The sequence below is a fragment of the Atractosteus spatula genome, chromosome 1 (genome assembly GCF_055471065.1).
Source record: "Atractosteus spatula isolate fAtrSpa1 chromosome 1, fAtrSpa1.hap1, whole genome shotgun sequence".
NCBI classification, from domain to species: Eukaryota; Metazoa; Chordata; class Actinopteri; order Semionotiformes; family Lepisosteidae; genus Atractosteus; species Atractosteus spatula.
Window position 1 is genome coordinate 76,484,024 of NC_142706.1, and position 26,711 is coordinate 76,510,734.

General features: G+C 48.7%; 1 protein-coding gene across 2 annotated transcripts in view; it reads left to right on the plus strand.

Annotated features, from left to right (window-relative positions):
* The window catches only part of exoc6b (exocyst complex component 6B), a 151,838-nt gene that overhangs the window by 99,146 nt on the left and 25,981 nt on the right, over positions 1-26,711 (plus strand). For both annotated transcript variants that reach the window (XM_088919819.1, XM_088919820.1), the window contains 2 exons: positions 2,932-3,073; positions 6,860-6,933. In XM_088919819.1, the coding sequence (XP_088775945.1) occupies positions 2,932-3,073; positions 6,860-6,933 (216 nt within the window). The remainder of the gene's footprint in view (positions 1-2,931; positions 3,074-6,859; positions 6,934-26,711) is intronic.

Genomic DNA, 26,711 nt, shown 5'->3' on the forward strand with positions numbered 1-26,711 from the left:
AGAAGCCAAAGACAAGTTTGCACAGTAGTGAACAATAAGGTATCTGGCTCTGTATCAGGCCGGTGGTGGATGAGGTCAGTCTGTTTCTTGCTCTGTCTTCAGGTGAGCAGGAGTGCGTGGTGAGCTCCTTTCAGTGTTGGGTGACGCTTTTGTGACATCGGCACCGTAAAGAGAAACTTCTCGAGCTCTCTGGCCTCATTAGGAAAACGAACTAAGACACCGTTTCAGTGATGAGTCTCAACTGCCTGGGGAGCCTGACCTTTGCAGTAATAGAAGCTAATTTATATTCACCGTCTTTTGCGGAAGGCCGATAATGAAATTTAATGACTCTGTTGTTAATGGCAGACGCAACCGTTTTTTATGATTCATGTCATTCCAGGGATTTCATTAATGAATAGGGGAAGAACAGTCCTTTCATTAAAGTGATGTCAAGTGTAATTAGAGTAATTACTGCTGCCGAATGGCTCTGAAGCTAAAGTGCGTTTCCCGGTTGTGCCAGGTTTGGCGGCCGAGAGCCGTTGTGGGTGTTTTCAGAATGATCGTCTCGAGCTCGGCACGACCCCGCGGCCTGGTGTCTTGCTAATGACTTGGGTCTACCTCCAGATTGAATGACAGAGAGGGCGTCGCAAGAGCGGTCCAGAAAGCCGGGGGTTAGGCAGTTCTGGATCAGTGAATACCGCGTTATTAACAAGCGCTATTATGCGCTGAGTGAGCCCTTCAGATGGAGTGGTTTCGCAATCAGACATATGTTACAGATGTAAACATGAAAGGGACTCAGTATTACGCATGTTTTGGATTTGTGCTGCAGTTGTGGTCATTAAGAGTTCTGATGGTCTTTCACGCTATGAATGGCAATGTTGCGTCACCCTCTTGTCCTTTGTTTCATCAAAGTTTGGTTTTTAATCTGAAGTTTTGTAAAGCGCCAAAGCATAACTTTTGCTGAATGGTGTTTCAGCTGCAGCATCTGAGCTGGACTGTCCTGGCTCCTGTGCTGGGCTTGTGCTCCCTCGTGCTGCAGCAAAGAGCAGGAATGTGGCCAGGAAGAGCTGTGTTCTCCTGGTGTGTGCATGTGTGCGAGCGTGTGTGATGGTGTCAGCGAGCTGTTCAGCCCTGGCCCACTGCAGGGCTCACAGGCTGAAGGAACGGTACCCGTTCAGTCGTGAAGCACCGAGGACTGCTGGTGAGACCCTGTAAGATTCACCACAATCCGCAGGTGAAACACAGAGAGAGTAGTGAAGGTTTATTCCATGCTGAAAGGAAAAGAGACACAATGTTTCAGCTGTGTCAAGTTGTGTTTCTGTTCTTCTCTTTCAGCTGGAATAAACCTCTAATTGTTCCTTTGCAGCCAGTGCATGCTGAGGCAGCTCCCTACGTGAACTTCACAAACAATGAGGACACAAGTGGAAACGATGTGCCTTTAAAACTGAAAGCCAGGAGCACTTCTTATTATCATTCTTCTGTTCCCGTGGCTGTTTATGATAGTCCACACAGTACTCTGCAGTGTCCAGGGGCTCCCTCTTGGTCAGCGCACTCAGCGCCTCCGCTCGTCCCTGACTCCCTGACTCTTGCACGCCCAGCTCTGTGCAGTATCCTCAGAGAGCTGCCCCAGGCACTGTAATCGCATCCTCATTGATCACTCTCCTCCAGAGGCCTGCTGCCGGTTCAGTGTGGCAGAGATGGGAATCCTGGGCTGTGCGTACAGCCTGATGGCACTGCCAGGCTGCAGGCCGAGCTCGCTGGCCTTGGCCACAGGGAGGAGGCTGTGGGCGGGGACACGCAGGCCCTGTTAATGGGCCTGCCTGCATACAGCAGGCTTCAAGGGCTTCATCTGCTCTGAACGAGAGCCAGAGGGCAATTCTGATTCTCCGTACCAACACTGAAAAGGGGGGACTGATACCTCTGTTGAAGAGTTGTTTTTATTGTGGTCTAAGTTGGACTGAATTAAGCCCTGTTAATATCTGCATTCCGGGCAGAGCTCTGACAGCCACCTGGACAAGGCCAGACCCCAGAGAGTCGTGTGCAGACCGGTGCTGTGTGTCATGTTGTGCTTGTTAAGACGGTCAGGATGGGATTTACAGTTACAGAGTGAAATACACAGGCTTGTAACTGAGCTTCAGCTGATGAGTATCGGTGTCCATTCCTCCGTTCCTCCACTCCCCAGTAACCTTCCTAAAGACGGAGAAAGTGCTTTGGCTCAGCTTAGGAAACTCAGTTTTCACCTGGAACAATTGGCCATTATGTGCTTCATGAATTGGGTGATGAAAATGATGGCCAATTTAACTGATTAGCCGAGAAGTATCGGAGATCAATGTCTGCTGTCAGACACTGTAGAAGCCAGACGTGCTGTGCTCAGATCAGTGCAGCTGCAGGACACAGGTGCAGCCTGGTCTCATCGCTGGCCACAGCTGGCCAGTGCAGCTCCAGGTGTCCTCTGGTTTCAGCTCCAGCTCAGCTCTGTGACTAAACTGGCACCTTGACTGATTCATTAAAGCCTCCTAATGGTCTTCAGTGATAACTGGTAATGGCGTAACAAATCTTGCTGAAGATTCAGAGTTTAAAAAATATTAAAAATATTTAATTCAAAATGAGGAAAATATTTTTTCCAATTTAGAGATCAATCAACATTTTGAGATTTGAGTTTTAACTGGGATTGTTACTTGCTGCTTTTCCTGCTGCTTTTACCTGAAACGAGTGGCGATGATCACGATTCCCAGATAGTGTGGGGAACAATGTGTTTAATGAGATAATTGGATCAGGAGGTGCACAGTGCAGCAGAAATTTAAAATTGTCTCATCTTGGGTGATTGTGAGTCCTGTGCTGTGTGAAACGCTCACGGTGTTTGTTTTGGTGTCGCTTGTCCTGCGCTGGCGCGCTGGAGGTGACCTGTCAGAGAGACCCGTTTTCACAGAGGCTTTCCTCCTGCTGTTCCAGGGCAAGGTGGCCCAGACAGCCTGCATGTCGGCCTGCAAGCACCTGTCCACCTCGCTGCTGCAGCTGCTGCTGGAGGCCGATGTCCGCCAGGTGTCCATGGGCGCCCTGCAGCAGTTCAACGAGGACGTCAAGGAGTGCGAACGTGAGTTTCCCGTCTTCCCAGAAGGGGGCGCCCTCTTCACTCCCTACAGCTGCCACTGGCACTGCTTTCACATAAAATTAATAAATCTTTAAGTGGACATCTTTTCATGACTCCTGTGGGAAACATCTATCCTTAATTCAGGGCTATATATACTTGTAGAGATATCATGTTTCTTAGAATTAAGAATACTGTAACAGGAGCTTTGAAACGTCTTTGGGAGGCAGTCCATTCGTCAGTAAAGCTCCTTCTTTAGTGCTGAAGCTGCTCCTCAAATTTGCAATAGAAATAAGCAAAAAGAACAAAATATTCAGATGCACTATATCATCACAGCATCTAATTAAAAATACAGTGATTTTCATATAGAAAAACTCTGGCATGTATCAGAATTATGCACACAAAAGTAGTTCTCTTTGAGCACATCAAAAACCCCTCTACCCCGCCTGGAAGTCCTCTGATGGATGTTATTTATTAGTTGTCTAGGGGGAAAAGTAATTCCTCAAGCAGAACAGCTCACATCAGCTGCTTTGAGTTTCACAGAGTGACAGGTACAGGCTTTGCAGGCAGCCAGTCCTGGAGTGGTCCAGCATGAAAGGGGCGTGGCTGAACAGGGCCCGCCTCCCTGCTCTTGCCCAGCCTCTGCCCAATCAGCACGCTCGGAGAGGGAGAACTCCCCGCCCCGCAGTGCTGGCCTGGTGGGCGCTGACAGTCAGACAGATGGAGGCCGCCTGACCCTGTGATACATCACTGTCTCACCTCCCGCTATCTGCGACTCTGGAGAATGGGAAAGGCACACACAGACGGTTCTATAGACTACCGGTTCCTTCTCACTGCAGTTAAAGTGGCTTTTGTCTAGAGTTCTGCTGATGGCTCCAAAATATTTTAGAGAAGAGTGGTTGTTGAGAGGGGGAGGAGAGACAAGGGCAGAGGGGGTTTGGGGGTGTTTTGCTGGAGTCTTCACTTTTTTGCCACTGGTGAAGAAGTTAATTTTCTACAAGAGCAGGTGCCCAGCAAAGCTAGTTCAGTAACTGAGTGACGTTGTGGCACCTCAAGCAAAGAAGCGAAGGCTCGGCTCTTTTTCTGAGTGTCAGGAAGAGTTAGGAAGGGTCTCTAGCTCCTTCATCCTCAAACTCTGAGCCACACACATTCTTCTTCACTAATTAGTCATTTTTTAAAGTCGCCACAGTATTGCAAGACTCTTATATTGGGCTTAGCAGAAGTGCAGAAGCTGGAGGAGTTCACCAGAGGAAGAGTAGTGGTCTTTGGAGTGGAAATGCTGCTTGCATGAGGCCAAAGTGAGGGAACGGTCTGTCTGTGGGCAGCACTCACAGCCTGATACATGTCATGTGCTGCTGTTGCAGCCTTTAGTTCCCTGTCTTGAGTCCGAGAGGTTTTGGATGTACCAGATATGAGGACCTAGTGTTGGACATTCCCTTGACAGGCTGTAGGAACTGAACTTTTCTAGTCTTGAACAGAAAAGACTGTGAAAGAACCTGACTCCTCCTTTGAGGGAGATTTCTGAATGAACAGTGAAAGACCAACCACAGGGCACAAGTGGAAAATGTGTGAAAGTGCTTTTAAAAGCGAAGATAAGAGACATTTCCTTACCCAAAGGACTGTGGGAGCATAGAATAAACAGCTCAGCCATGTTGAAACCACGTCAGCATCCTGTGCGCATGTCCCTCTACATGAGTTTGACCATGGGTTGGTTCTGATGTCGACCAGTAACTGTAATTTATTAATGCCACCGAGCAGCCTCCCGTTAGATGTACAGTGAACATTTGAATACTGATTTATGGCCAGATTAGGATTAAAGAGACTGGAGCACTTTGAGAATATCTTTCAGTCAGCACACACTCTCAAGAAATGATCAGCAGCGCCTGGGGCATGTTTTCCACTACAGCAGTTGCACAGTAAGAAAAATGAGGAGGTAAGGGGGGCAGTGGTAGCACACAAAGACATAGCTCTCCTAAGATGTAACCACTTTCTTGCTCGGATTGTGTCTGGCAGAGTGCATCAGGAGAGCCTCGCCGAGTCAGAGCAGGTGAGCCAGCACCTGGTGTCTCCGAGCCGGAGGGGCAGGCCGGAGTCTGAATGGGCCGTTACAAAGAGCTTGTGGAGGGGACCACGCCCTGCGGTCACAGTGAGGGCTGTGCCCAGATGAGCCAGGGCCAACTCTGACATAGTACAGGCGGTCTTGGGCCTGGTGTGATCACAGACTTCCTTGGTACCATTACTGAGCTCTGGCAGGCAGGGTACCTGCAAGCCTGGGCAGTGCCCGTGCAAATGCCTCATCCTCCAGTGGGATCTAACAGCCTCTCTCTGTGACAGCAGCCTGCCCTGAAGACAGGTGGCCCTCACTGTTGCACACCTGCTCCAGGTGCATAGTGCAGAGGCTGGTTCATGGCTGCAGTTCATCTAGATGTGTTTGATTATTCCAATGCAGTTAATATGAGGGAATAAAAACAGGATTTTAGAAAATGTTGCATGATTTGCAAAGCAGAGTACAACCACCATTGCTGGATCTTGAAAACTCCAGAAATGGTCAAATTTGTGTGCTGTCCATGCTGTCAAAATCAGACACATGCATCTATCGTAATGAAAGATGCCTGTCTTTTAAATAAGACTGAGGTCTCCCCCAGAGGACGGGAGACTGTGAGCTGTGCAGCAGTCCAGCAGCTGTCTCCCGAGAGCAGTGCGGACGGGGTTCCCAGACTCGATCTGCCCAGTGGATGACCAGACTCTGACCACACGTTTCCTCACCGTAGCCTGGGAGTAAAAGATCAAAGCGAGGTCTTAAGTGGACTGTAATCTCCTTCCACAAGCTCTTCTGTGTTTCTTTCTGTGCGGTGAAGGGCAGCGTCCTGTTAGCAGGCGCAGAGCTGCAGGCGCTGCTGTGTGTGTATCCCACAGGGGGCGCTCTCAGACCGTTGCGTGTTGCACCGGTGGGGTGGGATTCCGCCCAGGCAGCCTTCCTAGAGCTTGTTGTTTAGCCCAGCCTGAATCCCCCTTCCGTTCAGTCAGCACACAAAGCCAGGTTCAGGGCTGGAGAGCGAACCTGAGAGCACTCAATAGAGAGGGCTCCTGAAGTCAGGGGACGAACACAAGGCCACAACATCGTGTTGTTTTGTGCTTGTCTGTCTGCTTTGCGGGTTCGCGCGGAGATGTGCTGGGGCAAATTCAGAAGCCGCCTCTGATTAAATGCGTTCAGACAAATGAACCACGTGAGTCTGCAGCCAGCTGCCCTGATCTTTAAAAGCAAAATAACGAAAAACAAAACACAAAATCCTAAACTATTTTCCGTTCAAAAATAAAAATGGCAGGCGTGTAATTCCTCCGCAGGCTGATAATACAAATGGCTTTTGGAGGTGAAAGGGATTTCACAGCTCGGGTTCTTCTGTGTGTTCAACGTTTCTTTTATTTTTTTAATACTGAACTTCTTGTTTACCCCGCTGTTCTGGGAAAGCATGCCCCCGCCCGCGCCCCCCCCGCCCGCGCCACTGGGCCAGAACGCTGCTCATGGGAATGCCATTCAGGTCGGGCTGGTACGGACCCCCCACCCCCCGAACGCCCCACCCCTCCCCTGTCAGCGGCGCTGAGAATTAATGCGGTTTTGATGACACGAATTTTTGAAGGGCGAACAAAGAGGTGGCAGCCCCAGAGACATGACTCTTCAGCGGGGCTGCCTTCCTCTCCCCCGGCTTCCCTTGTCCCTGCTGTCATCCGTCTGCCAATCTCCCTGTCCATGCTTATTTAACATCCCTCTTTATCTCCTCTGCTTTCCCACAGGCTTTGCCAGTTCGGGGCCAGTGCCTGGATTTCAGGGGGACACTTTGTTGTTGGCGTTCATCGACTTGAGACAAGTAGGTCTTTGTCTTTCTTTCTCTTTCTTCGCCTTCTGTTTTTTTTTATCCCTCTCTTCCTCCACAGCCTCCCCTCCAAGTTGTGTTGCGGGGGCTTTGCTGTGCGTGTTTGTGCGATTTCAAAGACGGGCCCCGCCTCCGTCCCTGCGAGCTCTCGCTCTCGGGGCTGCGTGTCCTCGGGGCCGTCTCCCCTCTTCCCCCAGTGGCCTTGCAAGGCGTGGGCCTGGCGGGGGGAGGGGGGGCACCCCTCCTTCCCCGCTTCTGCACTGCTGACCCGGGCTGCGACTCCGAGACCCCGGGGCCGCGGGGGGCCGCCGCAGGCCGAGACCCCCACCCGGCCGGTTTGTGTCCCAGGGAAGGAATGTCCGCCGCTGGCCCTGCGTGGCCAGGGTGTCCGGCTGGGCGGAGGGCCGTCGGAGCAGGTAGCACACCCCCCCACGCCGCCTGCCAAGCGCGCCTGCACCCGAGGAGTCCGGAGGGGAGGGGGCGGGGAAGAGTCAGGCCGTGGCAGGGGGGGCTGGAAATTTTATCCGGCCATTAATTCTGGATAGAATGATGTCCGTATTGATTCTTGAAGCGAGAAGAAGCGAAACCTGTGCCCGTGTCATGGGCTGCGTTGGGAAGATGGATGGGCCGGAGTGGTAGTGTGAATGAGGTGGCAGTCGATGACAGATGCGGCTTTCTTCCATTAAAACAATCTGGTTTTGTCTCTGCTGCCATAATGATGCAGTGCCCCTTGTTTTACTTTCCTGTTGTGTTCTGTTGATTTCGGGAGCTGACGTTTGCGCCTTCTTTCTTTTTTTTTCTTTTTCGTCCTGACGGAGCAGGCGAAAAAAAAGTAGCGTCCGTCGCTGGACTTTTTTTTTGCACATCAAAAGCAGGATTTCAGGGGGCTTCGTTCGGTTTTGATTTTTGTTATCATTTCAAAGGGAAGTTGCGGGGACGGGGAACGATGATTCATAATCCCCCCTGCGTCTTTCATGTGGCAGATCTCCGATGTGAATGCTGAGGGACTGACCTGCGCGTCCTGCCTCAGCACTGAAAGGGACAGATAAATCATCCTGCTGGCGGGTTATTTCCAAACTTCCTTCTGTCCTGTGATGATGCAGGACACGCATTCAGCACCCCAAACCCCCCCACCAACACCCCTCTTTACATCTTCAAAAGACCACAGGCTCGTCCGGAAATTTGGTGAGCTCCTGCCCTAGCAAGCGTGTGAGACGGCCCTGTCCAGCCGAAAGGAGGCTTTCTTTACCGCCCAGGCAAGCGGATCTTTTCCGCACGAGCCCCTGCATATCGCATCTCCACCACGCTGCAGCACTTCGGAGACGCAACGCGACTCCTGTTCGTACTCTTGCTTAAGAGCATAAGAAAGGTGGCAGACCACTTGACCCGTCTGACCTCTGTTTGGTTAACTGGTCCCAGGCCCATCCTGCTGTTTCTTGACAGAAAACCAAGGTATCGGCTTCCACACCATGGCAGGGCTGCTTGTTCCACACTCCTGCATCCCTTTGGGTAAAGACGTGCCTCCTGTTCTCCGTTTTAAATTTCGTTCGTTCTGAACATCGAATAAGATGCACAGTGAGCTTCTGTGGATTTCCAGTCCACAGGCAGGATAGGTGCTTTGGGGTCCTTTACCATGAGTCTTACAGGTTTATGCAGATATTTTTATTTTCAATTCTGAAACCAGCAGTAGTGTTCAACAAATGCAAAAGGGGTAAATAATGGAAGGAGCTCACACAAGTGCAAGGAGAGGAGGGCTGGTTGAAAACGATTGTGAAAAGGCGCCTGTCTCTGCAAACTCAGCTGCTGACCCAGCGCTGTAAACAAGCTGACCTGCTCTCCACAAGACCAGTGTCTCCGAGGGGGTGCAGAGATGTGAGCGTGTCCCCGTCGGCTGCTTTTGTTTTTGAACAAATGATGTTGCACATGGAGGTTGACTGTAACTTGGGAATTGTTGCAAAGAAGGATCAGTTGAGGTCTCAAGGGCACTTTTGCATCCATAATTACACTAGCGGCATACAGTACACAACGCGCCTGAAAGTGCTGTATCACAGGACATGCCCAAAATAAGTCACATTCAGTACATCCAAAAGCCCTTTGTTACAGAACACTCCTAAAGCCCGTGTGAGTAGGCCCTAGATTCACCCTGAGTGCGTCTATGACAGAGTCAGTCAGGAGCAATCTTCGTGTGGAACTGTCCGTGTGTTTAAAATGGACTCGCTGGCATGGTGTGCTTTTAGAGGAAGAGAAAGTTTTCACCCAGACTGTCTCTCAACCAGGACAGCCATCTGACCTTGTCTAGATTTCTGTCCCAAACCCAGGTAAGAGGGCTCAGTCTCACCTGTTAATTTGTTTGGGTTATTTTAATTGGAATGAAATAAGGATCATGGAAAATAAGAATTGAATATAGACAAGTGGATTTAACATCATAATGGAAATCCTGCCATATTGCATTTTGCGAAAGAGGACCATCTAGTCAAACAGTTTAATTGCACCCAAGACCTCGAGTATGCAGGTACTGCTGGACTCGCATTCCTCGAAGCCTGAAATCTGTGGTCAATTTCAGTTGTAGTGCACTTGATTGCTACATTTTTCACTTACAGCAGATGTGAGATGATGTACACCCTTCTGTCATTTAAACTGCTGGAACAGCTTCATGCTACAGGTAAAATGACCTTTCTGACATTTTGTCAATGGTTTACAGGAAACCATATAAATAATGGTTATTATAAATAATACAGACAAATAAAGGCAGTTTGCCTGTTATTTTGTAATGGTCTTGATATCTGTAGTGAAGGCTCTTAGCAAATGTGCATCATTGAGTTTGAATACTTAATTCAGTAACTGCATTTATTACCCAATCAAAGTATTGATTAGCTTTTGTGTTGCTCATTTCTTAATGGACACTTTTCTGAGACCTGTCCTGCTGGTGTGAGAAATTTGATCTGTCTGTGAGCTAGAGTTCCCAGTGTCTCTGATTTTCATGGTAAAGACTCAGTTGCATATTGCTTGTAGCCTCCACTAATGTGTTATTTCTAAAACTCGTGAGAGTTAGCCGGTTACCCTGGCAGAGGGTAGCATGAGGCAAAGAGGCTCTGCTGGAGGAGTGTACGATGGTGGCCAGGCAGTTTATTCCTCACAGCTGGGTTTTTGTATGAAGGGTGGCATGTGTAGCCTTCACATGCAGGTGGCAGTTGGCACTCTTCTCCCTTCTCAGGAGAATTCAGATTTGGACAGAACTCTGTCTGGTGACCAGTGTCTGGTCAGTGTTAGCCTCTGTAGTCCTGCCACCCCAGCCCCCCCAAGCTGAAGAAAATGTCAAGTCCCTGGGCTGTTTGCTCATCTGAAGGTGGGGGGATTCAGAATCGCAGTCAAGAAGAAAACAGCTTGCCTCAGTGAGCCTGCCCTCCTCAGAGTTCATACTGGTTGGGTTCAGCTGCATCACTAGTCAGGTGTGATACGGTGCCATTGAAGGGCAGGACGTGTTGAGGTGGTCCACCGTATGACTGACCAGCACACACGATTGCTCTTCAGCGGCATCACCATGTGACCATGTGGCTGCACGCCAGACTGTATCTTTGCTAAGGAAGATGCTTGCTCAGTCTGTGTCCCAGGGCTGAAAAGGGAGCAGGCTTGATGCACACAGGACTGATTTTCTTATCTTTCTTGTAATGTCAGTTCATTCCGGTTAGGAAGGTAATATCAGTTCTGACATGGCAGTGAAGCTGTATGATCTGTAGACGTGTATTGCCTTTGTGATGTCATGGTCTGGGGGGAGGATTAAGTGGGTTCCTGACCAGAAGCCCTGTTGGTTCCTGTTACCTCTGTCTGTGGTGTCCATGTGCTTTTTCTCGGTCCCGAGAAAAGGAGCCACGGGTGTGGTGTAGCATGGCGGGTTGATCGAGTGTGCATTCGCTCTGTTCAAACTTTATGCTGCTTTTGCTGAAATTACACCTCAAGTTTCACGGTACCAAGCCATCTTGGATCTGTCTGTGACAGAGTCCTTTGAGCCGCCCGTGGCGGTGAGTGTGGCTTGGTGTCTGGACGGCCTCCAGCCCGGGCCTGGAATTCTAATCATCTGTAACTCCATCCGTTCGCTCGCCAGCGCTGATGTCATGCGATTGGGACGCTGGGGTTTGCCTGTCTGCTGGTCCGCCCTGCCGCTCGGAGACGGGCCCGGGGCACCAGCGAGGAGCTGGGCCACGCTCGGTCACGCCTGTGAGGGAGAGACACTGGACCACACAAAGGGAAGGAAGCGCCCACAGCCCCCACGTTCGAAAATGATAACATTGTCTACACTGGGACACTGGGAGTCTGCAGCCCTCCTGACGTGATGCCAGTAGCTAAATCAGGCTCAGCTGGTAAACCGACAGTTGAGTGGGAGAACTCGTCAGAAAGCACGTTCTGCTGTTGACTCACAAAGTGGCGATGCAGAGCTGTACTTGTACTCACAATTCTTTCTATCTTGACCTCACAGGCCATAAATACAATCTGAAGAAGTAAAACCTGGTGCTATACCCTTGGTTTAGTGCAGAGCTCTGTATTTTGTCTTAATTTTGTCTTGCGTAATCCTGGGTTCAAGCTAAAGATGGCAATGTTTGCGACCTTTGTATAGCAGTTCCTTTTACCACACAATCGTCTTGCTCATTTCCCATCAGTACAAGTGTAGTGTGAGGCCTCTCTTGTAACAGAGAACTGAGCACACAGCCCACTGGGCTGACATGGCTGTAAGAGCAGCTGTGTGGTGTGTGCAACCTGTTTGGTCCGAAAATGTTATTGTATTTGCTGGGCTTCATCTTTTGCAGGATCACTAGCAGTCACCTCTGGTACCTCTCTTCGCTGTCTTGAATAGCCATCTAAGAGCATGTGCTTGTTATCGCACTGTTGTTCTTCTGTCCTCAGCTGTAGGAAGAAGTGACTGATAAATCACAGGAGTTATGTAGAAGCGCTTCGTTGGCATGGTCCTGCTGTTCCCCTGTTCTCTGATAGTACATGTCTTCTGCTCTCCTCTGTCTGCCATGGTATGTGTGGGCATGCATGCTACAGAGAGGTTTTATGTATTGATTCATTTGTGATTGAGTTTCAGGTTTAAGAAATGGGACACTTTCCAAACAGCTTTGCACACTGGACATTTACTAGCTTGGCCAGTGCATTCCTGAGGCTGGGCATACAGTAGTTTTAAGTCAGTTTCCAATTGCTGCAGAATGGGCCTCCTGCAGGCAGGTTAAATGATGCTCCTTTGGGCTAATGTAAAACTGCTTCGCTTTGCGGTTGAAGGCCCACAGCTTCAGTCAGTTCATGAATGATGCAGGCTCTCCTAATAGCCAGTTAAAATGTGTGGTTTGGTTTAGATGCTTGAACTTCTGCCAGCTTTGTTAAAATTATTCGGCCTGTTTGAAAACTCCCATTGTTTTAATCTTTTTCAGCACAGCTATAAATCTGTATTGGATTAAAACTGACAAATACAATCCCACACACTGGGGTTAGTGGAAGACTGCCCTTTCCACCCTGAAAGAGGCTTCAGGTCCTGTAGAGGCTCTTCACGCTGCTTGTGCAGCGGTGCGCGTGCAGGCCTGCCCGTGTGTGACCCGGGTCCGAGCAGTTAACCGCTCCCGGCCGCGCGAGTGTGGACGTCAGAACAGGCCAGTGTGAGCCAAGGCAGAGTTCCCAGTGGGAAAGGCGCCCAGACAAGCTTAGTTCTTAGCTGGTGGACATTTCTGAAAGACATACAGGGGTTTGTTACAGCGAGTCTGCCGTCGAGCAGCACAGTGCAGCCTGCCTTTCCGAAGGAATCCGGTTTCCCTGGGTGAAGGTCCCTGCGAGGCTGTTCCAGATGCCACACTCCGAATTCCTGCGGCTGCTCTGTGGTCTCATGGACGAAATTCCTGGGAAGCCTTTGAAATCCTGAGTGGAAAAAAACCTTCAGCCTGTTGGTTTTTTTTTTCCAGTTGTAGTCCGCTGAGACTGTTTTACAACCGCTAACACCTCCAGCATGAGCCGGTGCTGTCAGTCTCACTCTGCAGCAGGGCTCCTGAGCAGATCTGAGACGAGACCTGCCCCTCACGCCGGCCGCAGCCACCCCAGAGGCCCTGAGCGCAGCGCAGCCAGCCGCTGCCAGGGCCGGGAGGAAAGCCCTCGGAGAGCGGAGACGACCTCAGGATTCTGCTCTCTGCTGGGTGATGGCGATGGTGTTAGGGTCTCAATGTAGCTGCGAAGTAACAAGCAGAACAGAACAGTCCTACTGCTTTCCAGGACTGTCCAGAGCTGAGGAAGGAAACAAAGGAACCGTGAAATAAGTCTTTACGAAACTGCTTCATATTAAAGGAGTGTAAAACAGTGGATATGTGATTTAGCAGCTGCTTCCTGCAGACACTGTAGGCAATAATCTTCTGCCTGAAATACTGCTGGAATTTAATAGGGCTGAGACAGACATGGACACACAGCTTAATCGTTATATTAAGGTGCACAGATGTACACCATCCCAGTACCTAATGCAATATAAACCACTTCAAACCTTTCAGTGTCAAACTTCAAAACAAATTGCACGCTTATTGTGGGCTGCAGGAGTGAGAGAGGAGCTCACTGTAGACCAGAGGCAGGGGAGTTGCAGTCTGATGTGGTTTAGAGGTGCAGTTCAAGCTCAGCCTGAGGTTCGGGAAGATGGCCGACCTGGTTGGCTGAGATTATTGTCTAGATGGATTGTGTGATTTTTTCGAACAGGATCTTGTCCTTTTTGTTCGTCTGGCTGTTATTAGCTTTGCCTGCACTACACCTCCACAGGGCACACATGGATGGATAGTGGCAAGATTACCAGGCTCCACAGCGTTGGCCCGAGAAAGTCCTGTAACTCAGACCAGAAGGTCTGCAATAAGTATTGGCTGGATAACAGACACAATGTTATCCACGGTCAGTGTGCGGTCAGTGTGTCAGTGTGAGTGTCCTGGGCTGCGGTGCGGTCAGTGTCTCAGTGTTAGTGTCCTGGGCTGCGGTGCGGTCAGTGTCTCAGTATTAGAGTCCTGGTCTGGGGTGCGGTCAGTGGCTCAGTGTTAGAACATGCATTGGTCCAGTGTGTTCACTGTGAGCTGTGTTTGGTGGTGGGGTGCAGTGTGGGGTGCAGTAGGATGAGGAGTGTGGGGTAGCAGCAGGCCAGCGGACATCTGGTTCAGTGAGAATTGAGGGGACTGGGGTGGGGGTGGGTTGTTGAGGGGTTAAAGCTGCTCTTGTGCTCGATAGTGAACCCGAGAGAAGGAATGTTGGCGTCCCTGCATCGGGAAGAGAAACATTTAATTACACCCCTGGAAGGGGTCCATTACGGTTCAGGGAATATTTTCCTTTCATTTGGATCTTAGTCATGAAATATTTATAAAATGTCAGTGATTCTGGAGAATGTATGTTAGTAGCGAGGGACTTTAAAAAATGTATTTGCTTTTTTAACATTTGTTAACATTTATGTGTAGTTGTATATGCCCCCTCTAATTTTAAAGCTGTCGTAGACAAGAACATTAAAGTCAGACCAAATCTCACTTTTTTGTTATTGTGGTAAAGCATATCTCCTTCTTTTGTGCTGTAGATTTGAATATATAGTTTCCAAAATCTTGTGTTTGTCTTTTTTGGATTATTTGCTGTATTTGCTTTTCAAATGGGCAGGCTGTGAGGTTTGCTTGAAAAGTCACTCTTGGACAGCAGTCAAACTTAGAGCAGGACATCGCAGGACTGGGCTCTCCCATTGCTGATAGGACAGGCCCCCACACTTTCCATCAGTTGAATGAAGTTAAGTTCATTTGGATATTCTTCCCAAAATCCCCTGCTGGAAGATTAGGCAGTCTGTTGATCTTTGTCCATTTTTATTCTTTTCCTGCTCCACTGTGGTTTAAACTCCTGCCAACATGGCCGTATGGGCTCACCTGAATCTCAGTGACCTGGATAATTTGGGTACCGCCTAAAAAATGGAGAAGTTAAATAAATGCAAGGTTTTGTTAACTGGTTAGTCGCTAAGCCAAATGTGAAAGTGTCATTGTACTAACTGCATATATTCACACACATGTAGATGTACCATAGCACGGCAGTTGTAAATGTCTAATTGTAGATAGTTGGATGACAGTGAACGAGGCTCAGCGGCAGTTACGTGTCTCTGTTTGAGCTCTCTGTAGACTGTTCTCTGCTCTACTGCAGCACCACTTGAAATAGCCTGGCAGCTCAATCCCTTGTCTCTGTCTTGTGGCTGAACTATTGGAAGCCCTCCTCATGACCGCTTCTCCAGCACAGTGTCTGCACGCGACAGTGGTTAGCACACACCCGCACTGGGCTGGCGAGCGCTGCTCGCTGTGTTCCACTGCTCAACCAAGCCACTGCATTCCAAGACACAGCCACGTACTGAGCTACTGTAGCATACTGCCTTTTCCACATCTCATCTCTGTCTCGCCACTGAGCTGCAGAGCACTCTGCCGTTATCTCAGCTCCGTCCTAACAACTCAGCTACTGAGCCCAGTGTAGCCCAGCACTCTTGACACTGAGCTACTGAACATGAGCCCAGCACTCTTGACACTGAGCTACTGAACATGAGCCCAGCACTCTTGTCACTGAGCTACTGAACATGAGCCCAGCACTCTTTTTACTGAGCTACTGAACATGAGCCTAGCACTCTTTTTACAGAGCTACTGAACATGAGCCCAGCACTCTTGACACTGAGCTACTGAACATGAGCCCAGCACTCTAGACACTGAGTTACTGAACATGAGTCCAGCACTCTTTTTACTGAGCTACTGAACATGAGCCCAGCACTCTTGACACTGAGCTACTGAACATGAGCCCGGTACTCTTGACATTGAGCTACTGAACATGAGCTCAGCACTCTTGACACCTAGAATGCAGGAACTGTTTGTTTACAACAATACTATTAAAATGATACTGCAGTATCCAGATCGAGACCATTTTGCATGAAGCTGTGTAATTGCTTCTGTGCCTAACCCTGTCTTTTCAGGGTTATTTGGAACTTGCTGACCTACTCCCCTTTCTCTGCCAGGCGTGTTTGAGCCCAGGTGTTAGTAATTCCTTGTGCTGTGATTGCTACCGTTTGTTCATGGTCTTGCTGCGTTGGAGGGGAGTGACTGCATTGACCCCTGCTGACCCCAGGAGAGCAGCGTGTGAGTGACGCCTTGTCAGTCACCCAGCCGGTGAAATCAAGGCCGCCTGAGCTCTAACCCTGGCTGCGACCTCCTGACTCCTGACGGGAGTGAGAGGGTGGGGGAGGGCAGCGTGCTGCAACCGGAGAGGGGATCTGTCCTTTCTTTCTTCTAACTTTCTTTAGGAGCAGATGTAATGGAGGCTGATGAGCAAGGAGAGTTCCTCTTAAGGATTTAGGACTAATCTAGTAACAGAGTCAGTAGCATTAACAGTCTCGTAATATTGGTGAGGAGGCCAAGCAGGTGTTTTTTTCTGAAAATGGAGACTTTGCTTTCTCACAGGCCACAAACTCTCAGCTTCACTGCTTGGCGTTTGCTTCTGAAATGAGGGCCGCAGCACATCTCTGCATTTCCTAGGGACTGAGCAAGCACGGCATGCAGTGGGAGTTGACCGCCTGAACTTATCCTTTCATTGCCATGTTAATACAACAATTGTTCTATTTATTTATCTTTTCGTATGCATATATCAGTATATTTTTAAACTCTTTGCCTCGGTAGCAGACTAGCTTGATGACAGTCCTCTGAGGCAGTGCGGAAGCTCTTCCATCTTCAGCAGGTCCTCTCACTCGCCGTGCCGTTGTTTACTGCGAAGATAAACACGAGGACAGGCAAGCAGCCTTTAAAAAGCCTCTGACTCACAGGCTCTGAAGACATACGTAATCTCTGCGAAAACAAAGCCTCAGGCCACAAAAAGAGCTCTCCTGACCCTGCCTGGCCCAGCCCCTGTAAACACTGTGTGTTCTGCACACAGACACGCTGGCAGCTTGCGCCTGGCACAGCAGGCCCTCTTTTGCCAGGGCACCGACCCCGGGCCTGTCGGCTCGCTGCTGTACAAGTGAAACATGATAAAACTACGTGGGGTTGGTTTGTAAAAAGAGCAGAAGAGACTTTCAGGTGTCGTCTTCCCTCGTGGGGTTGCCCCGCAGGCCTGGGGTCCTGGGAGCTGCGTGTGTCCGGCGCGCAAGACTAACTGCTCCATAGAGCCCGGCGACGCTGACCCGCGGCTGCTTGCAGAGCTCGTGGCAGGGTGCGACTTGGACAGAATCTGCCCCCGTGTGACCCCAGTGAGTCCGTTTTCCACTGGAGGACAGGCTGCACAAAGCTTCTTCAGGCAACATTTCCCCTCTGGAGCTACTTCACAACAAGTGGAGTTTCATTCTCCTCTTCTCGCTGCAAAGCCGAAATTAAAAACACGTTTTTCAGCTGCTGAGCCCTCTTCAGGTGTATGAACACCACAGCCTTTGTGAGCATTTTCTTCTCTTCCTGTATGTGTTTCTGTGAAATTGACCTCTTTTCTTTCCTTTAATCACAGCCAACAAGTTAACACCAGCACCCACAGCCTCAAACCTCAAAGAGTCCATTTGCAGTTAATCGTTTTGAATTGGGCCTTTCGAGAAGACTAAATTAACAATTCCTTTTCATTTTATCTGTCTGTCCTCTGGTCTCCAGAAGCACGAGCCCTCTGGCTAGTGATGAAATAAACTGTAACATCAGTGAACAAGGCAAATGAAAAGGCGCTGCAGCTTGGAGGTGAGAATTCACGTGCCGAGCCGTGCATTTCTGTGGCTCACAGCGCTTGGCTCTGGGATTGTCAGCTCTCAGTTGGGACCCATTACTCATTCGTTGGGTTGCTTAGCCATTCATATTATTTTTTTGTGATTTTACTGCTGTATGTGCGTTCTGGGACCTATGGTTTAAATTGGTCAGTGAGAGGAGTCTCAGCCCTGTGCTGCCCGGGGCTGCAGCTGTGGCCTGCTGGTCTTGGTGTAAGTAACTAACCTCCAGAGACAGGTCGCTGGATCGCGACGTCCCCAAGGAGTGTCAGAAATCACAGTAAGGAATCGGGTTTCTTTCTACTCCGCATACCTCTACATGCTCGTCCTCCCATTGTCCCCATTTGTATGGGGGAGCTTTAATTTGAACCCGAGCAAGAGTTTGTTTCTGTCTGTCAGAAGGGCCCTTTGCTTCCAGATATGCTCTGCAAGATTAGATCTGAGATGAAAGGGGAAAATGCATGAATCTGAGCTCAGGGTCTCAAAGATTTAGGCTTCTGTGTTTCCCCATCCCCGACCAGCAACAGTCCCTGTAGAAACGTTGACAAGTTTCTGCCGTCACCTTAAGTCATATCACTGATTTAATAGTCTTCATGTATTGGATCATGCTTTAGCCTGTGCAGTTCTTGAAGCCTCTGGTTGAGAAGTTCTTCTGCGTGCTGCCTGACGGCCATTCTCGTATGTGTTCAGAGCTGATGACAGAGTGGTTCAAGATCAAGGTTGAGCTGAAACGGTCAAAAGCAGGTGTTGTTTTTTTTACTAGGTGCTGCAGCTCGGAGTTTAAGAAACCAGTGGTAGCCACTGATCTTCCAACGCCTGCCTCGGGATTCGGAGCAAACCGGATGAAAGTCTTTTCTGAACAGTCAGACCTGGATAGGGATGTCCCAGTCAGTGGCTTGGAGAAGGCTCAAGAAGTCTTCATACCTCTTGAAACCACGTCGCTGTATGATGTGATGTACTATAGATGTCAAGGAGGTTTCTGATGAACAAGGCCAGAGGGTTCTGTTCTTCTGCTGCTGGGAGCAGTGCTTGTTCTGGAGTCATCGTGGATGATGGAGCTCAAGGCTGTGACTGCTGGTGTGCCTTAGAGCTCAGCCCCACCTCTGCCCTTTCTGGCACCAGTGCACCACAAGACCTGCCAGTCAAAAGGCCTTCAAAACTAACTTTGGAGTAACCAGCGTGGTGCTGCACTCCAGCACACTCTAGCTCCGTAACATCTTTCAAAAGCAGGAATGGGAGTGTGGTGTGGAGCTTGAAGACTTCCATACATCTCTAAGAGGAAGACTGCCAGCTTCAAGTTATGTGTCTGGAGAATCAAAAGGCATCTTTGGGACTTTGAAGGCTAAAGTCATTGGGCTTCAAAGAATGACGTAGAAATGGCCAGACACATGAATGTGACTGAACACGTTCTTGGCTGTTCCTAATTTTTACATTCTCTTTTGTAAAGAGCTCAAATGAGCACATTGTGCTTTTTTTCCATGCAGATTGGTGCCTTTTAAAAGAAAATAACCCCTTTGAAATGTTTTTGAGTTGAAAATTAAACTTCTTCTTCCACTTGGATCGTTGCAGATGAAATTGGGAAGGGGCTTAATGGCTAATGAGTCACAGGAATGCCTCTGTTCTTTCTGCCACGTTCAGCGATATCCGACTGGCTTCTCTGACCCCCAACCAACCTCAGAACCCACTGTGCCCTCAAAGCCAAGTTGGACCATAGACCATGTCTTTTCGAAACGCATCTCCCTTGTTTTTATTTTCCTTTTTTAAACCAGTAAGAAGTTGCAGCTGGTGTCGGGCTGGCCTCAAAGCTTCTGTAATGCATCCCAGAGCTAACCATGGAGCCTGACGCCATGCTGGATCAGGGGCGGCTCTGCGCTCCCACTGCTTCATGTCTTCATCGCAGGGCCCTTCCTCAGACTCTGGCTTCCATTAAAAGACGATGCATTCGGAAACCACTTTCTTCTCATTCATAAGTAAGCACATTTCCGCTTTTCAGCCCCATGCACAGATCTAAGGGCTGCCAGGTCTGACAGTTTAGAGTTTGCCAAGACCCTTGGTTAAGAATATAAATGCAAGTTTGAAATCAGGACGCCTTCGCTCCTTTGAGACTGAACTAGGGAAGGTGTACAGGTATTGAGTGCTTTAGTTACAGCGCAGCCTTAATGTAGCCTCCATTAGCAGTGCTGTACACAATAAACAGCCATCTGGAGATTAAGCTGAAACACTTTTCTCCTCTTGACAGAGCCACACTGGCTCTACTGTCACGTGTGAACGCCTGCTTTTTTGTTCCACCACTCCTGCGTGTGACAAAGAGTGCGGTCACTCTAGTGATCAGTCTAGGAAGAGTCATCCTCCCGGTAACACCTTTTTGCTTTTACTGTTGTAGTATCTACCAGCACGGGAAGCGTTTTACAGAGCTCTTTTGAAATGTGAAAATCCAAACATTTAAACCAGGAAAGTTAAACAATGGAAGAGCTCGTGGAAAGCGTGCAGCATGACATCACCCTCGCCCCCCTGTGGCTGGGGTCCCGGGGCAGGAGGAGGAGGGGGCTGCTCCGTCTCAGAGACAAATTAGCGTAATGCGCCCATCTGATGGTCCACTGCAGGCCCTGCAGACCTCCTGCAGTGCAGTGGACACTGATGATTTCCATATCACTTCTCCTTTCCTTCTGCTTTTTTATTTCCTCCGCACTCCTGGCTGCTGGAGAGAGAGGGGTGCCATCCTTCCCAGTGGCTTCACAGAGGCCACAGAGCATGCTCTGGTCCTCCCCACTTTGTCAGGAGACTGCTTCCCTGCTTCTGTCCTGTTGAAAGTGACTCTTTGTCAGAGGCTTTCAGCTGCATTACTGCAGTGTTCAAAACAGCATTGCACCCATCTCCCTTTCATTCAGTCCATTCGAAGGCTTCGTAACAGTCAGTGTGAGTGCGTGTTTTTTTGTGGGGGTCTGTGGGTCTTGAATTTGCCAGTCAAAGATGTGCACTGCTTCCCTTCCTCTGCAGATTTACAGTCTGCAGAATGTGAACTAGTGTGTTTCAGCACAGTCTGGACACTTCCTCAGGTCTCCTCTTTTTAGTGTTTCAACTTCAGTCAAGAATCTGAATGTATTCAGCACTTCTGATGAGATCATACGACCATGTGGCTGTTATCCTGCGTGCACAGCCTGATGTCAAATGACAGCATCTGCACAAGAGTCTTAAATCAGACCCATCTAGTCGTTTCCAGAATGTACAGAGAGCCGCTGTGTAGTAATCTGGATTCACTGAAGGAGCATTTGCTCACTGATTGCTGTTGAAGCTTTGACTGAGACTTGTACCGAATGTAGCTCCTTGGCTTAGATGGGGTTCCTCCCTCTTAATAAAGCAGGGAGATCATGAACAATTAGTTCCCGGCAGCTATTAGGACACTTTGCCTTTAGAATTGCCTCAAGTCATAAGCAAAGAGAACTGAAAGAAATTTTCCCAAAACAGACAGTTTGTTGGCTTTAACTTGTTTTTTTTCTCATTTGCTTCCAGGAAATCCCTGTCTCAAACATTTACTTTGTTGGACTGAAAGAGAAAGAATTACATTTTAGAAACCAAAGGGGTCCTAAATAATATTCACTGCTCCCCATTGTTCAGTTTTACTGTATCTTAGCTAAAACACTGCCACCCCTGCTCAAATCAGCGGCAGTCTAGGCCTCATACACTTCAGGAGGCAGAGAAATCATCACTTTCATTGTACTCCAGCCTAGGAAGAAGAAAATAATACTTCTGTTTTCTGGCTTTCTAAGTCTCATTTTTTCCCTCTGTAGTAAGTTCATTTTGGGGAGCTGTGTCTGAGGGGAAGGCCAGGGACTCGAGTCGTACTTGTGAGGAACACAGTCACCAGGTTTTGTTTCTGTGGTTCCCTGAAGAGGAGGGCAACCTGCCCTGAGGTTTCCAAGGCTGAAAACAATACGAGTTAAAGGGCTTCACACTTAAAGTTCTGAGGGGACAGTTCTTCGTCTTTATTTGACTCTCTAGGAGCCTTCGGAACCTGCACAGCACTCGGGTCCGGCGCCAGTCTGTGGAATCTGGCCCGGGCTCCCACTGCGTGAGTGCATGAGCCCTGGAAAGTCCGTCTGCTGTGAATCCAGCAGTCCAGGCAGCAGGGCAAGAAGCATTGTGCTGAAAACCCTCCTGGTGGCTCAGCCCTCTGGATTGCCTTCCTGCTCGGGTCCTCATCTGGACCTGGGTTACCGGCCTGGTTAGGGGCCTTTATTTCAGGACAGAGGCTAGCTGTGACCTAGTGAGTGCTGCTCTGATCCACTGTCTGGCTGACCAGCCCTGGAGAGAGCAGTGTCCTCCATCTTTAAAAAAAGACATCACACGCTTAAATGCTGCTGTTGAAGTTAAAAGGGTTTTGGAGATATCTCCATTGTTTTTAACATGTGGCTTGTTTCCTATCGTAGGGAGTACAGGGAAATCACATGTAATAGAAGTAAAAAGAGTTATTGGATTAATGAATTAGTTGAACCCTTCCTGGTTCCTGTTGCGAACATCTGTTTTTATACTAGGCATCCAGTCCAGAGCAGGTCTCACACTGACTTGTGTACCACAAGTGTAACCTCCTCTTGCTCTGTAGCCGGCATGGTCAGAACACAGGAAAGGTTACAACACGGGAGAAGGTCATCCGGGCCATCTAGCTCATGTGATAGATAATTGATCCAGTGATCTCACTCAGCTGTTTCTTGAAAGTAGCCAGTGTATCTTAGATTTAAATGCACTTCCTTCCCACTGCAATCCCACTCGTGACCTCCGATTCGTGTTTCCGACTTGATACTGAGGAAGTTCACCTGGGTGAATTTGTCAGAATGGCCGTCGTGTTGTCATGTTCCAGTCAGAAAGGCCGTGCTGATGTTTCAGTGTGTCTTCGAGAAGCTAGGGCATGCTGTGCTACTGGTCAACACAGAAGTTGTTAAAAGTGTGTTTGGAGCAGGGGTGTTCACACTGGGACAGTTTGGCTTTTGCATTTCCTTTTCAGTTTGCCTAATCTTGACATTCCCACAGGGCACCACGCACAACTGGGTGATGCAGTTATGAAACCGTTGGATGTTCCAAAGAACATACTGTAGTGTTTAATCAGAAGGGATTTTTTAAAGAAATGGCACCAAGACTAACGTATGCTTCCATGGCCAAAACCATAAATAAAATCCCCTTTTCAGCAATTTATGGGTGGCTGAGAAAACAAACCACAAAGTTGTGTAACTACAAATTATATTTCTGTGATCTTTATATTATTTATAATCTTGTGATTATAATAATAATAAGAAGAAGAATATGCCCTCTGATACCCTGATCTGACCTTGTCCATTATTTCCTGTACAGACCCCATTCTGCCCTTGATGACCCTGATCTGACCTTGTCCCTTAATTCCTGTACAGATCCAATTCTGGTGACCTTGATCTGACCTTGTCCCTTATTTCCTGTGCAGACCCCACTCTGCCCTTGATGATCCTGATTTGACCATATCCCTTAAATACTGTACAGGTCCTGGTCAGACTGTACATTCTCTTCAACATTCAGCTGGTATATTTCTACATCGCACTCCAAGGCACACTGGGGAAAAAGTCCATGATAGAAACCAGGGAATCTTCTTCAGTAAGGGTCTTTCAAAGAGCAATACATGAATTGTTGCTGTGGAATCAGTGCAGAGCCGCGCAACGACATACAGTCACAGGCTGAAGGGAATATTCTACACTGGCTAACGCAGCAGAATAACTGGGTCTTGATCAGAGAAGACTACCAGGGGACCTGATAAAAGTATTCAAAATCCTCACCGACACTGATAAAGTTGACCCAGTGGACTTCTTCAGTGTCAGAATTGAAACAGGAAATAAAGGTAGTAAGTGGAGACTGTGGAAACTTATTTAAATCTGAGAATATCTTTGCACAAAAGGTTGTGGGAGTTTGGAACAAGCTACCCAGCAATGTTGTTGAAGCCAATTCCCCCGCATCTTTCAGGAGACTGCTGGATACGAACCTCAGCTCAGTTAACTGCTCTCAATGGGGATAAGCAGGCTGAAAGGCCTCTTGCTTCTAACTTTTCTTCTGCTCGTTTGAGGTTCTGTGTAGCCACACATCTGGCTCAGGTGCTGGTGTCTGTTGGCTCTGAGCTGTAGAATGGTGTGGCAGGGTAGAAGAATCCTGTTTTCTCTGTGTGGGATTTTGCGGTCTGCAGTTAGTTGTTTTTTTCCCCAGCAATTACCACTATTCACGCAATGAGTGGGGACTCACTGGCCTTGAACAAATCTATTTGTGTTTTGATATTGAAATGAACATTTATTTTTTCCAGTAAGTACTTGAATGCATTGCTGTGCATAATGTCTGCATACAGAGTGTCTCCACTCTAATTAGACCGTTGTGTCTTCAGCAGGAAGCGCTGTTAGCTTGTCAGTCTTCAGAGCCAGATGGTCTCATTAACTCCAGGACTTCTCAGATGAAAACATGGTTTGGATCAATGTCCGTGCTCTGTAATATTCCTCTTGCTTGTTTGTTATTAGCTGTTTGGCTTCATCTTTTCTTTAGACAAAACCAAAATAAAACAGAAGAATCTGTTCACAAGCAGCTAAGAGCATCAGCAAATTTGTTGTTCCTTTGTTTTTGTTGTTGTGAGCGTAAGACAACAGAATTTCACCCTTGAGGAGTAAAGTGACTCGATCCTGCGTCCCTGACTCTCTTTGGCATTCTCATTGTTTGTTGACGTGTCAGGAATCCATCAAATACAAGTGCAGACCTGTGTGGAAGTGAATTTGATACCAAGATCAGGAGGCACTTCTTTACACACAGAGTGGTGAGAGTGTGGAACAAGCTACCCAGCCATGCTGAAGCCGATACCCTGGTCTCTTTCAAGAACGGCTGAGATCCTGGGGTTAATACAGTAAGTAAATAATCTCACTTCTCTTGGCTTCCTGGACTTAAATACCATCAGACAAAATGTCTTCTAGCAGTTGGTCATGTGACTGAGGATGGCAGGCTACTCCCCCATTGCCCTCTGGGAATCATAGTTCAGAATCTCCACCTTGTCTGCACCTACCGCCTCCTCACTCTGCTCACTGCCTAACGAGCCACACGGACCATCCAGCCTCTTCTTGTTTGTAGACTTTCTTATGTTCTTATGATGGTTCTGTGTTAACGCCTTCCCAGTGGAGATCCGCCATTGAGCTGTTGGCGGCAACGTTATCATTCCACTTAGCAGCAGCTATATCACCCTGCAACTCTGGCAGCCTACCAGCTCAGCAGGTGTGAGACTGATCAGTACCTGCATGGGAGACCTCCTGAGGAAAACTAAGGTTGCTGCTGGAAGAGGTGTTAGTGGGGCCAGTAGGGGGCGCTCACCCTGTGGTCTGTGGGGGTCCTAATAATTCTATGAACTGGCTTCATCACTCTGCTCTCCTCTCCACTGAGAGCTGGTGTGTGGGGAGCGTTCTGGCGCACTATGGCTGCCGTCACATCATCCAGATTTGGCTGCACACTGGTGGTGGTGGAGGGGACGTTGTCTGGTAATGTCTCCTCGTGTTGAGTGGAAGCAGCTGCCAGTGGCCGAGGTGCCCGTACCTGTCTGCGAATTGCCCGCTGGGAGCTCAGTGTTGCGGTGTTGGCACACAGCAGGAGAGGGGGTTTCAGCTACGCTGTGAAGGCTCCGGCTTCAGCAGTGCTTTCAATTCCATTACCTTCGTTTTCTTGAAGCAAGGTGCTTGGGGCTGAGGCCAGCAGGAGAGGTAGGCAGTGTGGATTAGGGAGGGTAATGATTGTTGAAAGTGTCGATTGTGCCTCCTCCAGTATCAGACAAGCCTGGGGTGTCCCAGCGGTGCTCTCCAACAGAACAGCCGCAGACGTGCCGTGTGGCTGACATCGCTGAAGGCCTCGTCACTGGCCGCTGAGCTCCGCTGAAGCACGTCCGTTAAAGAGGAGGCTGCAGCAGCACACCCTGCGTCTGACGGGGAAGTAGCCCTGTTGCTCTGAAGCAGCTGCCCTGGTGTATTGTGGGGGTTTGTTGTTTCATTTCCTGTGTGTGGCAACGAGTTCTTGTGATTGTGCGCAGTGCTTAAGTCACAAACAAGTACGTAGAAGATGTTTTTTAATCAATAAGGCTGCTTATTTTTCCTTTTAAATAGAATCCTGGTGGAGAGCTTCAGAGTAAAAACTTTTATATAGACAGATGGCCAGATTGGTAGACCTTTATGGTGTGTAATTGTATATTTTTGGCACTTACATCATAGTGGCCCGACTAGTGACAGGGGACTCAGATATACTGCCTCTCAGCGACTCTCAGGGGGCAGTTTAGCGAGTGGAAAGATGTATGTCAAATGTCAGAGGTGTAGAACACGCTAAGAACGAGATGAGAGCTTTCTCCTGAGGCCGCCGGTGGCCTGTCTGAGATCTGAGGCAAGCTTTTAAAAGCAGATACAGTCTCGAGCGCTGCAAGTGTTCTCGAGATCATGCACCAGAGATGCTATTTGACACTGGTGTCAAATAAAAATAATTCTCTAGCAGAGGTCGCAAGTAGAGACAGTTCATCTGTTTGGTGTTTGGTGTTTAGTAGTTACCTATTCCCAGAATCCCATCCAGCTGTTTTTTGAAAAAGACAGGGTATTGACTTTTTTTTTGGCTGGGTAGCTTGTTCCAGACTCCCACAACCCTTTGTGTAAAGAAGTGCCACTTGTTCTCAGTTTTAAATGAACTTCCACACAATTTCCACTAAAATTACTTTGGCAAGGCATCAACGGTGCTGCCCTGCATCACTGGAACCCTCGGTTCAGCTCCTGGGATGCTCTCTGAATGGGGTTTGCATGTTCTCCTTGTGTTTTTGTTGGTGCTCTGGGTGCAAAAGTTTCCTCCCTCAATCCAAAGACACACAGGTTGTTTAATTGGCTTCTGGGAGAACTGGCCCTGGTGTGAGTGTGTGTGTGCGTGTCTCTGTCTGCACTGTGATGGACTGGTGTCCCACAGAGCGTGCCCGTTACTTGCTGGGATAGGCTCCAGCTCCCTAGTGGCCTGTATTGGACAAAGCAGTGAGAAAATG